We start from the raw sequence: 17,326 nt of genomic DNA on the forward strand, positions 1-17,326 counted from the left end.
GAGAGACATGCATCCTGTCTTCTTTCTGCCGTGGACACAGCCAGGCTTATAATCTTGTCACGGGAAGAAGACGACGAGAGCTAACGACCCAACCTCTGAAGAAGAAGAAGACCCAGCTGGGCGGGCTTCCTCATGACTGACATCGTGTAAATAGTGTAAATACATCACTCGCATCTTCCATTGTTCATTTCCTGTGTCCTGCCGCCACGTAACATGTTTTGGTGGAGGTTGCGGATGTCATCCCCATCCTGGTCCCAGCTCCACTTCGCCTCTGCTGCTGAACATCGCTCAAAGGCTCTTGGATCGCGTCGGCCCGCCCCAGCCCCGGTGAGCCGCGGACGCACCATTCCCCAGCACCGTGTCCCCAGCCTGTGACTTGCCGAGACCAAACGACGTGACCAGCCGCGACCTGAACAGAAGACGACACCGTTCCCCTGCCCTGAACTCCGGCGCGCTTCCGGGGCCTTTGGACGTCGGTCTACTGCGTCGGCGGACATTGCTCTTTTGGGGCCAGTGCTCACCACGACGAATCAACCTCATCCGTGGCGGCGATGGCTCCCTTTTTCCTCTCATAGCGCATCGTCACCGCATCTGTACATTTACTAAGGCCTCGACCGGGACGTTCGCTTTCGACGAGGGGGATGTGTCACGGGAAGAAGACGACGAGAGCTAACGACCCAACCTCTGAAGAAGAAGAAGACCCAGCTGGGCGGGCTCCCTCATGGCTGACATCGTGTAAATAGTGTAAATACATCACTCGCAACTTCCATTGTTCATTTCCTGTGTCCTGCCGCCACGTAACATGTTTAGATGTTACGAGGCAGAACCACGCAAATGCAGTGTATTGACGAAAATTACAATGCTGAGCAATGCCAGCGAGAGAGTACAGAGGCTGGTAGCTGTAAGTCCTTCGTCCTCTTCTAAAGTTCAACCCAAACGGCACATAGCCGTAGCTGCCCTCATCGTCTTCTTCCAACTGTTCCGTAACAATATTGATGGTCGTATACCAAACTGTGAGGCCCATAAGGTTGTTTGCTGGATATCTCTATAACTCCCTAGGTGCCCCTAGGAAACAATGTATTAAACACGAAGCCTCGTTTTGGAGATTGTTTTGGAGACCCCGGTTGTCGGGTTTGCCACCGGAGCTATGCACAGCCAACCTCGACCTTTTGCTGTGGTCCTGACGCGCTTTGCGGCCGATGAGTATGCGACATCTTCCGGTGACAGGCCTCCGCGTAGACGACGCATCCGCATACACCGCATGGAAACTTGGACCCTATCATCTTTCCCTCCTAAACTTCAACCGTGAAAGCGAACATTTTCATGTTCATCAAATCACCTTTCTTTGCCATCAACTCATACCCTCATTTATTTTGTGTGGCAAAATAAACTCTCTTAAGAAATCTCGAACCATTTCAATGTCTGCCTCTGTTTAGGTCCACCAGCCGTGCTTCGCATTCTAACCGTATCAGTGATTACGATTGTTCGCTTTGGGGTGTGCGCTGTGGGAATGTTTCTTCTTTTCGTGTCCACAGGAATAAGCATTTTGTCACTTTCATTCATATTTCCTCCTCTTTGGCCCCGTGCGCTGGCTAAACACTTAATTATACAAGGCGTTGAAGGGCCCGTCGAGATGGCATGCGAAGGCAGTGGCGACCAGAGATAGGCCAGTGGGCCCCGCTTGGGCTTTGCGTACCGCTAGCAACAAGCGGTGTAGTACTATTCGCCCTTGTGGGTATGTTGCACAGCCATGCCCGAAATAAGGAAACACCAGCAAGGACGGCTTGAAATCTATCTTTTTTGGTTCCCTATTTTGGTTTTTCTAGTTATCTCTCCAAATGAAGCCGCTGATTCCTCAACAAGAATAGTGCTCTCTAGGGCCATCATAGACGACGCTCAGGAAACATCCTTTATCACTGCGGCTAGGTACCGCAGTATGCTAAAACTACAATGACAGGAGGTGCCAGTTTTATTGTCTTTGGGAGATTTCTGCCACCATAATTTCTCTTGGAAATCCGAAAGGTGGTGTTCACACAATCGAGGGGCCATTCTAACAGCCCTTGGCCGTCGAGTTCCCGTGTTAAAAAGGTGCCTTCAAAGGTCTCGCCCGGCTGAAACGCCTCCGTGTACTTACTGTTGTGAAGGTGAGTTTATCAACCATTACCTATTATCATGTGGACTTTTTACTAGACGCAGGCACCACCTTTTTCACGTGCCCCTTTACAGCCTTGGGTTTGCCATGTCAGTATAGGAATTACTTCCATTCAGGGCTTCTGCTACGGGTTTTGGCCGCCATGATGTTTGCTCTGCCCTCTTCAGCTTCCTTCACATTACTAATAGATTGTCTATACAATTTAATTATTTCCATGTAAGCACTATTTACTCCGAGCCAAAGACATTGTTTGGCCCAATAGCCAGTAAAAAAACTCTGTTTGAGGAACGACCCTTCGGTTAGAGACTCAGTACCGTCGTTTTAAGGTATCGAAAACGACGAGGTAAAAAACCATAGATTGAGAGGCTCAGCCTATTGTAGCCTTTATGCTGCAGCGTTGCTGCAAAAAAAGAAAAACGTCTGTGCGCTGCCAGGGATACTGGCACAGCTTTGGTAAAAAAACTGGTGCAGCTTGAACTAGCGTGGCGAGGTGTCATGAGAAACACCCCCAGAAGTGGCATGTGCCTAAACCCCCAAAGAGTATGTGCCAAAGAATAACTGGGAAGTGTGCGTGCATTTGGATTAAGAGGGAGACGAGATGAAGAGAGAAAGGAGGCAAGCGTTGGGACAAGAAGGAACACGAGAGGACCAAGCTACGCTCCTGGAATTGACTCCAGCGTCAACGGGGCCTGATGACGCCTCAGGCCTTACGACAAGAACTCCAGGCTACGATCCTGGAAGGGGACCCCGCCGCGACGCACCGTCGGCAACTCCAGAAACGGGAACCAGCTGGGCTACAGGCGGCGACGCTCGGGCTACGCTGCGACGCCAGTTCCACATCGAAACTAGGGCTACGATGCCTTGGCTGTTGGCGGCGTCGGCTGTGCCCACTTCCTGCAAGCCTCTACAAGACGCGACGAGCCGCATTGACTGTAACGTGAGGCGACGTCACACTTGAAGACTTTTAAGCGAACTCAAACCGCGACAACGCTTCTTTGACTATTTACCGTTTTTGTATTGCGCTCTAAATATCGTCGCCATCAATTAAAAGTTTTTTTGTGTGTCCAGTCGGCTTGATGAAATGACGTGACATGTTTGCCGAGCCTGCCAGAATCCATCATTTTATATTGTCACTGTCAATTCAGGCACGTGGACTATGGATCCAGAAAAACTGTTAGCCCCAACCGAGGCACTAGGACTAGCCAAAGAGTTGGCTATGTCTGTAAGAGCAGCCTGGGAGAAGCAGAAGAGAGATGAATGAGACCGGGAGAAAACAGTGAGAGAGCAAAAAATACTGGAATTGAGAGGGCAGCTTGCTGAAGACGCTTCGCAGGGAACGATAATAGAGAGAAGCGAGAGGTGAGGCTCCGTGTCACCCAGTGCCTTTAAGGTCACTCCAAAGACATTGATGTCACCGTTCAGCAAGAGTCTGAACGATTTAAACGCGTACCTTCAGTAATTTGAAGGGATTGTCGCATGCCAGGGATGGGAAAGGTCAGAATGGGCTATGGCCTTGGGCTTGCTCTTGGAAGGAGAGGCATTGAGTATCTTCGAACGAATGCCAGCGTCTGACTCTAACGACTACGAAAAAGTAAAGAATGCTCTCCTCCAAAGGTTTCGCCTAAGTGCAGAAGAGTTTGCACAAAAGTTCAGACAGTGCAAGCCAGAACAGGTAGAGACAGGCCGACAGTTTGCTGCCCGGCTTGGCAAATACTTCGATAGATGGATGGAACTTTCTGGCACCGAAAGGACCTACGAGGAAATCCGAAATAGGATCATCGCGGAACAATTTCTGGAATGCTTTAATGCCGATTTAGTGGACGTCTTAAAAGAGAGACCACTCCAGGCTATCGACGACCTGGCCGAGTCGACAGATGCATACATTGAAGCGCAGGATTTGGAGAATTTGGCTGAAATGAAAGCCGAGATAGACAAGAAGCCCGAGCTCAATTCTAACACTCCAGAAACAAGGAAGTGTCCAACATGTTCACTCCGGCCGAGAATAGTTTCCTGAGTGGTGACGTCGGATATGTGCCCGAAGACTGCCACACTAATAATGCAGGTGGCAAAGCAGAACTTGTGTGCAATGTTTGCTACAAAAGGGGGCACAGGAATGAAGACTGCAGTTTTAGGTCAAAAGACAAGGCGGGGAGTATTTTGCATGCACAGATCCAAACAGCAGGCCAGCAGCAAAACTACGAGAAAAGCGAAGAAGATAAAGCTGGAGCAGGAGTAGTTTGCTCAACAATTGAGCAACAAGAGGAGGAAAGGTTGATGCTCCGGAATCCATCTTTCGACAATTAGCACAAACTCCTAGTGAACTAGAAGAATGGCAAAAGCAAGATCCATCGCTGCGGGGCTGCTATCTGCAAGTAGGAACTCAGTGGAAACGGAATCGTACAGGGTACGAGTTAAAAGTAGTAAATAGACTCCTTTACAGAAGGTGCCAATACAATTCTCGTAGACAAGCAATGCAGCTGGTCGTACCTCAAGAGCTACGAAATGCAATTTTTGCAACAACGCATCAAATCGTGGTGGCGGGGCACCGACGGGTAAATGAAACTCTTAGGAGGATCACCGAAGAGTTCTTTTTTTGGCCCAACATGCAGAGTGACACGAGGCGTCATGTAAAGTCCTGCAAAGTTTGCAGCCAGCTTTCCATAAAGACCCCTCTGGAAATACAAGACTTCGAGGAGAGTGGAATGCTATGTTACCAGTCCAAAGAGCGATTGCGACACTGTTCAATGGGAATGGAGCAACGAATTACGAGATAAGTTCCCCACGTGGCCATTTAAGTTCAGCCGGCGTGGAAATAGCGGAGGATACACATCGCAAAGAGCATTTCTTTACAAGAAGGGAAAACTACGGAAGTAAAAATTATTCAGGACGTTCGACATGCTTCATGGATAGTTACTGCGGTATTTAGTTACATTCGTTAGGGACTGGGAACTCTGCACACTTGTGAACTTCAGAATGCCATGGTGAACGGTGTGTGAACTGAGTTTCTCACAGACTATTAGGACTTTGTGGTGACACCGTGTGTGTGAGAAACGACTGTGCGAGCAAAGTTAGTGGATTCTGCAAGATCAGCCCGGCCGCCAAACTTGGTGGAGGCAGTAAGCCGTTTTTAGGGGAAAGCGCTTAAAAGGGGGAGGTATAATGTCATGAGCAACCCCCCAGAAGTGGTATATGCCTAAACCCCGAATGAGTATATGCCAAAGAACAACTGGGAAGTGTGCGTACATTTGGATTAAGAGGGAGACGAGAAGAAGAGACAAAGGAGGCAAGCCTTGGGACAAGAAGGAAGACGAGAGGACCAGGCTACAATCCTAGAACCGACCCCAGCGCCAACGGGGCCTGATGACGCCTCAGGCCTACCGACAGGATCTCCAGGCTACGATCCTGGAAGGAGACCCCGCCGCGACGCACCGTCGGCAACTCCAGAAACGGGAACCAGCTGGGCTACAGGGGGCGACGCTCGGGCTACGCTGCGACGCCAGTTCAACATTAAAACTACGGCCACGCTCCCTTGGCTGTTGGCGGCGTCGGCTGTGCCCACTTCCTGCAATCCTCTACTAGACGCGACGAGCCGCATCGACCGTAACGTGAGCCGACGTCACACTTGACTTTTAAGCGAACTCAAACCGCGAGAGCGCTTCTATGACTATTTACCGTTTTTGTCTTGTGCCCTCAAATAGCGTCATTAAAAGTTTTTTTGTGTGTCTAGTGTGCTTCACGAATTCACGTGACCCAAGGCTGGAGAGACTGCAGCGGTGATGGCCCCTCGCTTTCGTCGGACATCCTGCTGTTCGACATGAGATGGATTTCGGAATTTGCGGCTCAAAATTTTCCATGACTACCAGACCCGTGTCTATTGCCCGCAGTCTTTCACATCTCTCACGAAGTGAACCGCTGCACCACGCGGTAGAACACACGGAAACTGGATTAGCGAACCCCGCGTCTGTATAGCGCTGACGGGAGGTCTGTGCATTCCACATTAGGTGCGAACGTATGTGAGCTCGCGAGTAGAATAGCACGCGAGAGAGCACGCCACGAACGCTGGGCAGAGTGGTCTCGAAGGCCGAGCTGGCCGACTCCGGGCGCTCCTCACGAGGGGAACGGTCATGTGGGCTTGGTCTTTTTTATGGGTATTTTTTCTGATAACACTATACGGCGGAACTGAAAGCGTAAGCAGCTCTGTTGATAAAAAGGAACTGACCATGCATCCGCTTACTGCACTGCAAATGTTTTAGAGAGGTGATAGTCGTCTGCCATTCCTGCAACGTAATTACCTTTTCTCTCCCCATCACCCATCCCATACACTTAGCGTTTCGCGTCTCCCGAGATACACGATGGAGTCAATTCAATTTTCCCGTGCTTCACTGCTCGCGCGACATCTATTGGAATCTTTCGTTACTAGTGGGCTTAGAATTCCGCGGGGAGGTGTAGGCTGGGTACCGAGCTCTTTTTGAATTTTTGGGTGAAAATGTTTCAACGCGTTTCAACGCGTTTCCGCCCGTATTTTTCTCTTCTATCGCGAATGTCAAGCACACATCTATTTTGAAGAAAAAGAAAACCTTGCGTAGTACATTGCGTTTTACCTCAACAATGCCAAAAAGTTTCCATTTGGCAAACAAAAACTACAAATGCGAAGTATGGTACCAGATGCAGTGATTTCAAAAGGTTTCGCCCGTAATTCACTTGTCGTGTAAGAATACCTTTACTTCTGGCTGTGTCACTGAATCGAGGCAGACAAGGATAGACACACCAAAATTTTCGAATGTAAGGGCATAGGGTAAGGCGAAATTAAAAAAAAAAAAACATTTTTTCTTTCCCAATTAAGGAAGTGTTTTTCTTTATGCATATTTTTCAGAGTCACGCTTTTCTTTGAAAGTCGCATTTCTGGCTCAAAAAGTTTTTCCGTGAACAAGTTGTAAGGGAACACGTCCCCTTTAGAATTGGCTCCGTGTTTATTGTCATTTTTTTCATCAAAAGCCTTTCCGCTCCAGATCAGAACACTGTTCTGGACCCAGCTGTATTAAAAAATCACTTAGCAACCATTACGTAGCTGATTTGTCAGCCTAGGCACTCGAAAGACGCTGTGCACCTTTTTCCCCATTTGTGCTTCCGAGCCGCGCAACAAAAAATGTGCTTGCTGGACTTCACACCCTCAAGATTGCAACGTTAGAAGCTGTTCTTTCATTCAATGATAATAGCAACGCACGAGCAAGCATTTTGACATCATTCGGATAGAACCCTGGGCGCAACACCACCATCAATTGGCTGCAAGAGGTTGAGCACACGCGAAGTTGCTTTGCGAACACAGCTGCCTCAGAGTTCACAAAATAGGAAACGCAGTATAGACGACAAGCTCCAAAGAAAAAAATAATGACTTCGGCGGTGATTACAAAGCTGTTACTCACAAAATAAATGACTCAAGTGGTGTTTGTGGCCAAAAAGTATTGTTTTTACCTCTGTTCTTAATTTAGGCTCAATTATGTCAAAACTGTAGTTTGTCGCATGGGTATCATTATTTCGTTTATCTTCGCGGGTAACCACCTTATTTGTCCCCTTTCATGTACATAAGTTGTCACATATACTCTGCCGGAATTGAAAATATGCACGCAGTGGTTTTTTGTTACGCAATTTTCAATACGCCAATAAAGCGAAAATTTTGGTACTCTCTGAAAAAAATCACAAAACTGTGTTTTACTCTGATTTTATATTACTGGTACAGATAAAACAGCCAAAAATTCGAAAGACAGTGATGCATGCATTATGTAGACATCTTTAGTAAATGCTGAGAAAAAGGAACCTCAAAACTGGCAAAAATACATGGGAAGTATACGGCTTACCCTGTGCCCTTATATAGCCCCATAAAACTATCGTCTTTAAAACAGGCAGTGCGAGAAAGCACTGGTCCTCTGCAGCGAGATTACGGTGATTGCGCTTATCAGTGTATGGAGGTAGCAGAAGGCGCTCCTTTATGTGCGCAAGTTGTAAACAGCTGTAGTGGTAAAAAGTCACATAAAAATATCTTGCACGCTAACCTGAAATATCGATGTGATGCCAAGCTTGTATATTACAGGAACGATAACGTTGGTCGCCAGCGGTAGGAACAACACAGGCGTTACACATGTCCAAGCCATGTGCATTCCGTAGGCGTAGTAATGAGCGGGAAATCCGACGAGACCTGTTGATGACACCAACGACGCCACCGATGAGGCCGCCAGCGGCAGTACCTTCAGTGCTCGGCCCCCCAGAAACACGTCCGCTTCCATGGACCCGGCGTCTTTACAAGTAGGAGCTTTGCGGAATGAAAAGTACAGGCCCAGAGAAAGGTTTCCTGCAACCACAATACCGAAGACCACGTACTCCAGGGCTGCGACCATAGCGTATGGTACGTTTTCCAGGCTTACGACCTTCCGGTTGTTTTTAGCCGGAATGTAGACGATTGGCTGAAAACGAATATAGGAGAAATTATTATGTACGCACAAAAAGTACACTATACTAAACGGGTACTGTTAGTAAAAAATGCGGAAAATTATGAATGCAGGAAAGCGACCGGTCATATCTCACCATTATGTGTATGTCTAACTATGATATGTCTCGGTATAAATGAGTATGGTTTTGTCTCACTAAACGCTCCCTGATAGGGAATAGGGGATCGTCACTTCAGTAACTGTGTGCGATTACCCGCGCCTCTCGTTGAACCCGCGCACCGGGATTAGATTCCGCGCACATCCTGTGATTGCGCGCAGTTTGACATGTTTAAAGACAGATGTCGCGGCGAAGTCAACCAGCCGCTGGGGAGAGCGCACAAGGTGAGAGCAACCTAAAAAAATTGCAGCATCTCTACTCCCTGTATGATGGCGAGTAAGCGGAGTACAGGGACTCGAAATGGCATCCAAGTTGCGCCCCGACCGTCAGTCCATTTGAGCCGTGAGTTGCACCTTGATTATTCCCTAAATGAAGCTGCAACTCACGGCTCAAATCGAATTTCGCTTGATCCTGGCTTGATGGTGGTGTGCGCACGGATGGACGCGGGCGGTCATTGGGAGGTCCTAAGGTACTCAGCGCCGTTACAGGCGCGGGAGGTTCGAATCCTGCCGGCGCTTGTGTGATTCGATTGTAAATGCTGTGCATGCTGACGCGGACGGACATTGTGCGGTCCTAAGGTACTCCGCACCATAAAGGCACCACTATGAGAGGGCGTGTGATGGAGGAAGAGAAAAATATGAAAGCTCGGCGGCCAGCGCCACGTGCACCTTATCAGAACACTCAAATGGTTTTTTCTGGGCCACAGTCGGCGCTTCTATTTGTCTTACTCCGTGACCTAGGCCATTGGAATAGATAATGGAGCACATTTGCCCACACGTTCTCGTGCCTCCGGTTGTGAGCCACGGTTCAAAAAGATGAGAATACCAAACAAAAGCAAGAATAGGGCAGCGAGGTAATTAGCCGAAGCGTTTTATATCAGGCAGAGAGCGGATGACTGTGTTTGTGTTGTGTTTCTGCGCTGTTTTGTGTTTCCTTCCCTCAGTCCCGTCTTGTTAGCGCATTTTTTCAATTATGTCAAGAAACCAACTAGCCCCCCAGATAGCTTTGATGGACTGTGTAACACCTCGATTGCTCTGTACAGAAGCGAAATGGTTTTTCTGAAAAAACATGCTGTAAACATATCTGGTTTTGTTATCATATGTGTATGTGTACGCTCCTTCTTTCTCCCCCTCTCTTTTCCTAGGGAAGATAAGCACATGCGTAGCCGGATGAAATAGTTGGAAGTTAGCGCCTGTCTAGTCTACTCTGTTCTTCGTCCATGTGGTTTTGTTGCGCTTCAAATGATGGCATAATGGTAGGCGGCCATTCATTATCTGAGAATGCCTGCCGATTGCCATCCACCCCATTCTTATCCTTCTAATTATCTCCGCTTCATGGTTAGGATCCGGAGTCACAACGTGACCTAAGTAGATATATCCGCTTACCACTTCTAATGCCTCGCCACCTATCTCAAACAGCTGTGCTGTCCGGACGTTATTGGTCATTACTTTAGTTTTCCGGATAATAATTTTCAGGGCCACCGTTCTACTCTGTTTGTCCAGTGCGGTAAGGATGCTTTGAAATTCGTTCCCCGAGTTACTTAGCAAGGCAACATCATCATTAAATCTTAGGTAACTGAGGTATTCTCCATTAATCCTTACTCCCACCTGTTCCCCATCTAATGTTCTGAATATTTCTTGTGAACATGTTATGTATGCATGAATGTACAAAAAGGGTGTGTTTATTTTATAAGCAGATGTTACAGCTTTCCAGAAAGTTCACAAGATCATAAATTATGATGGAAGCTCACATGAAACCTGCAAGTCCAGTGTCGCATATGCGTAATCTCGAAAAGCATTTCGGTAGTGAAGATTATGTTATGCTTGCCTAATTTATTTCTAATTAGAAACAAGGTTTGAATAATGAGTGAGTGGCGTGTTTGGGTAGCTGAAAACGGTAATCGCTAACAATGTAGGTTGTTGAAGGAGTGGTATTGAGGGTTCGCCAAATTTAAAGAATGCCTATACTCTATGAAAAAGGAATGCAAAAGGATTAGAACTTGCTTAGCAGGTTTCTGTCAGAATTTTTTTATTCGCGCAGCTCCGCCTAAACACGTCCGCCATGACGGGAAGCTTCTCAGTCAATAAACCGGTGACTGTTTTGTTTAGATTTGGAATTTTGGATGTAACTTTACAAAAAAATGGGCATAGCGAGCTGATGCAGCTTGTGAAACTGTCGGAACAGCCCCGCAATAACGCAAATATGCCCTTTAAGGGGTCACCCAATGGTGGAGGTTAGCTAGGAATATTTAACTTGCGTTGGCACAAAGTGTGAATCAACGCGGCGGCCCCCTCGCCGCGAAAAAAACTTGAAATTAGCCCTGGCAACTTTCAACACATGTCCCTTATGTAATGAAGGAAGCTTAGCGGTACTACTAGAGGAGATCTTGGATATTAGATGGGATAATGTAGGGTTAAGCGAAGTTAGAAGGACAGGAAAAGGCTTCATATTGCTTAGTAGCCAGAATATTCTGTGCTGCAGTGGACCCCACGAGAAGAAAGAACACGGGATGGGATTTTTATTCCACAGAGAAATAGCAGGAAATTCGGAGGAGTTTTGTAGCATTAGCGGGAGCGTAGCGACTGCTGTGATCAAGCTAAACAAGACACAAAACTTCAACATAAGACAGCGCTATGCCCAAACAACCAGCTGGGATGACAACGGCGTAGATAGCTTCCACGAGGACGACGAATCAGCACTGAAGAAATCAACGCAGTTCACGATTGTTACGGGAGACTAACACAAACTTGAAAAGAAGCAAATGGGAGAAAGGTCTGTGGGAAACTTCAAAGTAGACAATCGCAACAGTCGAGGAGATATATTGGCGTAAATCACAAATACATATAAGCTGGGGTTGATTAACCCATTCTTCTACAGAAGAAATAATAGGAAATGGGCATGCAAAAGCCCCGATGTTGCAACAAAATACGAAATTGACTTCGTTTAAAGCGACAACTCAGGTATTGCGCAAGACGTAGAGGCGTTAAGTAAGATTCGGAGCAGCAATCATGGGACGGTTAGATGCAAGGTAAGACTGAGTCTGAAAAGAGAAAGAAAAAAACTCTTTAAAACTAAGAAACACCGCATGGAGCCAGTCAGAGCCAAACCGCAGGAGCTTAAAATAACTCTTCAAAACAAATTTACGCTTTTTAAGTGGCAGAACGAGGTCAGTGTCGATAGGCTAGCACCGGTACTCAGTCAATCAGCAGCAGCTGTGGAAGGGGTAACATCTAGGGAACAAACTGTAAAACAAAATAAGAAAACGGAGGCACTAATCGCCCAAACGTAAGAACATAGAATTGTCCAGTACGGCGGGTCGGATCGAATTAGCCGAGCTTTCCAAACTGATTCACAGCAGTAAAACACACGAAATTCTTGCATATAGCACGGAAGTGATCAGCGAAATGCAGCAAATAGGGGGAAGCTTGAAAGCAACTAAGAGAAACCTAGCCATCAGCAAAGACAAGGTGTACGCATTTAGAGACGAGCAGCGTAACTTTACGCACAACGTGGGAAAGATAATAAAGGTAGAAGAACGATTCTACACTAGGCCGTATGCCAGCGATGTTAGGCGAAGGCAATGTACTCGGAGTAAAAGCTGAACTTTTGATGTCCCATTGATAATTAAAGAGGAAGTTGGAAAGGCTCTCAAAGGCATGAAAACAGGAAAGGCTGCTGGTGACGACGGCATAACCGTGGCTATTTTTTATATATTGTACTGGAAAAGCTTGCTGTTCTATTTTCGGAGGGCTTCAAGACTCAAAAGTGCTCATACTCTGGGAAAATGCAAACATTATTCAGATTCATTAGAAGCGAGATCCCAACAATCTCAAGAAAACCGACCCATCAGCATGCTCCAATTTGTTTACAAGATGTTTACCAAAGTTATAGTCAGCCGTATAGGTACAACCCAGTTTGCCAAAGTTATAGTCAGCCGTACAACCCAGAGAGCAGGCCGGGTTTAGGACAGGGTACTGAACTATTGATGACATCTATCTTGTCAATCAAGTCATGGAAAAATCTGCAGAGCACACTAACCCCATTGCATGGCATTTATAGATCCTAAGAAAGCGTTTGGTTCCGTACTCACCACAGCCGTGCTAGAAGCACTAAAAGACAATTAAACAGAGGTAACGTACATAAGACTTGTCGGAGGCATGTATAACAAATTGACGGGCAGGATAGCACTGCACAAGCAAGCAGATAAATTTCCGATCCGAATGGCAGTAAGACAGGAGATACTGTCTTGCCAAAACTACTCACAGCATGTCGCATGAGGGCATTTAGAATGCTGTTTTGGAAGACAAAGGATTAAGGATAAACGGCGAATACTTAAGCTATTTCAGGTTTTCAAACGACACAGTTTTGCTGAGTGAGACTGTAGAACACAAACAAACATTTTTGAGGAACTACTCTCAGGAATGCCGGTGGTTGGACCAAAAAGGAGATATCAATGAAGCTAAAGTAATGCGGAAAAAGCGTGCCCAAAATGTACTCTTGAGCTTAGGAAACGAAACGATAGAAGAAGTAAAATAGCATAACTACCTTGGGGTCAGTTCTTGGGGATCACTGGGCAATCACTCCCAAAATATGACAGGTGAGCTACCTCAGTCACTGAAAAGAGAAATCTGCAACCAGTGCATACTGCCCGCGATGACATACGGAGCTGAAAATTGGCGCCTCATAAACAGCTAGAAAGCAAACTTAGGTCAGATCAACGGGCGATGGAACGAATAATGTTAGGCATAACACGGGGAACGAACTTCATGAATCCTAGAACAGACTAGAGTAGAAGATATCATAGTCCAAATAAAGAAAACGAAATGGACTTGGTCTGGCCATGTAGTCAGACGGACCGAAAATAGGTTGGCAATTAGGGTGACAGAGTGGATAACAACATATGGGTCTACAAGAAGAGGCAGGGCATTAACCGGTGGTGGGAAGAAATAAAGAAATTGGGGGTAAACTGTGTAGTGGAGCAGCGCAGGACAGAAACGGTTGGATGTGAATAGGAGATAACTTCGTACTGCAGGGGACCTGAATAAGCTGCTGCTGATGATGATGATGGTGTATTTTAGGCATTCTCCAGTCTGCTCAGCAATACATCCGATGACATAGACTACTGTAAAAGAGAACACGAGATGCGCTGAGTTCCCTGAGACACTTTTTGTACGATGGAATTGAATAGAAAGTGACTGAATGCAGCAGAGAAATAAAGTTTCCGGAGTAAGAAAAAAAATACTCCTCTAATCGATAATTACAATTTGGGCATTGCGGTAACACAAATTAGGCTAACAGCAGGCGAGAAATAACGTCTTTCACCTTTCGAGCCAGTTCTTTGGCTAAGTTGCTACGGTGGTGAGCCCAAGGGAAAGTGTTTGATCCTTGCGGGTCTGTTTTCAGATGAAACTGAAGAATGAAAACGAGGGAGCGTGAAGTTTTTGGGCGCGCAAGAAATGCCCGCAGGTGGTGAAAACAACCCCCAGCCGTCCACTACGGTGTGCTTTATGGCTCATATAATGTTTCGACATTTCCAAACATCGAGTGAGCTTTTCAACAAAACGCCTTTTAGGGCACATTCGGAAACAGTTTTGTTTTTGAACCCCGCGCCCTCATCCCTCAGAACAGCGTACAGCGGAATGTTTAGGAGAGATTTTTTGGGGGACATACATTTTGGGTCGTTGGCCAACCGCAGTGAAAAATTATGAATGAAAAATTTATGGTGGGCTGACTTGAGCAGGGGCTGATAGTGGCTGTCACATTATTTGTAGCGATGCCACTAAGCCCATTTTGAGTATTCCTAGGTTGCCTGTAGAGGTAGGATTTTCGGATAATGTTATTCAAGGACACTCACAAGCACTTAAATATGGACTAGTAGAAACAGGCATAGCGCCGATATATTTTCGTCAAACCGCCAGTAGCGCTGGATCACTTAAGTGATGCTTACGGTTACAAGGGTACAACGAGATTTCTCAGCCAGTAACAAAAAAGGTATGGGTAATACTGTTATTTACCCAAGTTTTAGTACTGAAGACGATAGAAATGAGCGTCAAATGATTTATGTGGAAAGAGTCACGTTTTTCAAAATTGGAGGTCTTATATTTGCAAACACATCGGTAAAGTCTGCATGATTCCGTACAAATGAAAAGAAAGGCACTAGCGGCACGACACTGCGCTTAGCAGAACACCAATGAATAATGCAGTTTGATGGGCTTGCAAAGGGGTATTAGAGAAAGAAAAGGGAAATTCTAGAGAAAAAGTTACAGCACCAAGAGCGCTAAAGAATAATGTGAGCCGAAACTCGGAAGCATTTTGAAAACAAACAAGATTTGCTTACATATTCCCCCGGAACCAGCCTTCCCAACAGTGAACCACAAAGTAACAGACGACTGCTTGAGATGAGAAAGAGCGCGAGGAATAGGTCAGTACGCTGTTAAGTGGTTTATCTCTACAACAGCGCTGTGATAAAAGCACAAAATAAGTACATAGCAAAGCGACAGAGTGATATTCACCCGTCCTGGGTACCTACACTGACAGGTTGTTAGCTCCACTACTTGGCTTTAAAAAATGCACACCTGCACTTGCCTACGCATAGGTATGGGCGTGGGGACAACCCAAGTGACACCCCGAAAGGGAGCGTGCATAAAACTGTCAGAACAAAAACAAGGTGAAAGGAATGGCAAGCTAAAGTACAAAACACACGACCACAGCTTACACAAGGCCCTAAAGGGCAAACAACTGAAGAGGTCGCAGGATTCTTCTCGACAGAAGCAGTGCTTCCACTAGTAGGCCAGATAAGATTAGAGATGCTAGGTCGCCAGCACGAGGAAGCGACCTCAACAAACTTCAGCGCATCGCCAAAATGTTCTTGAAGCTTTGGTATGATAACCACTTACTATATTGAATTGCGTTAAGGCGTCACATTTTCCTCGTGTAAAGTGAAGTTATAGGAGGTCGGGCCATCCACATATCTCGTTTTGTGCTGATTTTTCTGACGCAAAATCCCGATACCCAAATTGTTCTACATTCCATAGTATTGGTCCTGTGGTTAACAGTTTATATGTATACACAAGTTTTATAAAGTACAACTGGTCGCACGTTCCTGGCTTGAGAACATTTTTTACACGAGTGATTGCCTTCTGAGTATTGCACGCAAAACACTTCAGCATAAACCAAAATACAGATTTTCTTCCGCTATACTTAGGTTCACTGCGGTGTTCACGACAATAAATTAAAATTGCTTACATAAGGTGCATTATGAGTGCATATTGGCCACAAAAGAAGCTTTAGGCGGTCTGCAATAATTTAGGAACATTCTTCCAGTCCTTTACAAAAACATTCCCAGCAAATAGGCCATCAATACACCCGCATTTGGGTGCCTAAGGTTGACTTCCGATCTCCAAGAAGGCTGTCCATTCTACCCGCTTCTTTTTGGTGTAGGTATAAAGCCTTTGCAAGAATCCTCAACACGAACCCTGATATCTCAGCACTACAGTTAACAGGACTCTAAGAAACAAACTCACAGCATACGCAGATGTCGCACGCTGTACCTGAAAAAACATCATTCATACTTTAACAGTTACAACACATTCGCTGAATTATCTGGAGTCAAACAGAACTACTAAAAATTACAACACATTTGTAGGGAAGGCTTACAAGTTTGGACGAATGTCAAGGTAGGAGAATGAGCAGTTTCTCGCCAAACCTTCTTTTCACATTGAGAAGTTACCCTTTGAAAAAGTTCTGCTAGCGAAGTGTAGCAAAATGTATAACTATGCAAGAGCAAATATAGAGGGTATACATTTAGCTTTACACACCTATTTTCCAGATTTTCCGAAACACTGAATATAACCAGCCTATGGTTAAATTTTAAATCCAAGATGCTACAGATGCGTGATCAATTTGTGCCGTCTTGGACACAGTCTGCACGACGCGGCAGAAGTAAATCGTGGTTTAATGCTGACATTCGCACAATTTATAATACAAGACACACGATTTACAAAAAATATAGAAAGAAACTAACGCCTTTACCTTATGCTAAGTTGCACGCTGTTAATAAGCTTTTGAAAGCAGAAATTCGTAAAGCAAAGCAGATATTCTTTGACTCCCTTTCCTAAAGATTGAAGAAAAACCCTAAGAGTTTTGGCGTTACATAAAACGCAATGGTAAAAATAATATCACTGTTCCTTCACTTAAACATTCCGAAGTATTGGTGGTAGACGACCTTGAAAAGTAGAATTGCTTTAATGATTTTTTAGCTCTGTATTCACACCTCGTTTATCTCTTCCAATCTTATCCGGTCCAGAGGTGTGGGACATTACTGACATAGAGGAAATCCGAGTAGATGAGCACAGAATAACTGTCCTTCAAGGATTGAAGGAACATAAGGCTGAAGGTCCTGATGGATTAGCCAGCAAGATGCTAAAGTTGTGTGCACAATCGGTTTCACCTTTCTTGGTTGTATTGTTTACACAATCGTTCGCCGCATGTTCCCTACCAGATGACTGGAAGATGGCGGGCGTTGTCCCGATTCACAAATCAGGTCCACGTGATTTGGTTGCTAATTATAGATCA

At 45.8% G+C, this 17,326-nt stretch overlaps 1 protein-coding gene across 2 annotated transcripts in view; it reads right to left on the reverse strand.

Moving 5' to 3' along the window:
* Positions 1 to 16,075, reverse strand: part of LOC144151707 (sodium/iodide cotransporter-like) — a 78,435-nt gene extending 62,360 nt beyond the window's left edge. Inside the window, exons 1-3 of one of the 2 annotated variants that reach the window (XM_077682827.1) lie at positions 15,090 to 16,075; positions 14,075 to 14,161; positions 8,203 to 8,610 (exon numbers count right to left, since the gene is read on the reverse strand). In XM_077682827.1, coding sequence (XP_077538953.1) covers positions 8,203 to 8,544 — 342 coding nt within the window. In that variant the 5' untranslated portion in view covers positions 8,545 to 8,610; positions 14,075 to 14,161; positions 15,090 to 16,075. The remainder of the gene's footprint in view (positions 1 to 8,202; positions 8,611 to 14,074; positions 14,162 to 15,089) is intronic. The other variant, XM_077682828.1, reaches the window with a different exon arrangement.
* Positions 16,076 to 17,326: the final 1,251 nt, after the last annotated feature.

The sequence above is a fragment of the Haemaphysalis longicornis genome, unplaced genomic scaffold, assembly GCF_048455015.1.
Source record: "Haemaphysalis longicornis isolate Haplotype H1 unplaced genomic scaffold, Haemaphysalis longicornis Haplotype H1 scaffold_9, whole genome shotgun sequence".
In the NCBI taxonomy this organism is placed as follows: domain Eukaryota; kingdom Metazoa; phylum Arthropoda; class Arachnida; order Ixodida; family Ixodidae; genus Haemaphysalis; species Haemaphysalis longicornis.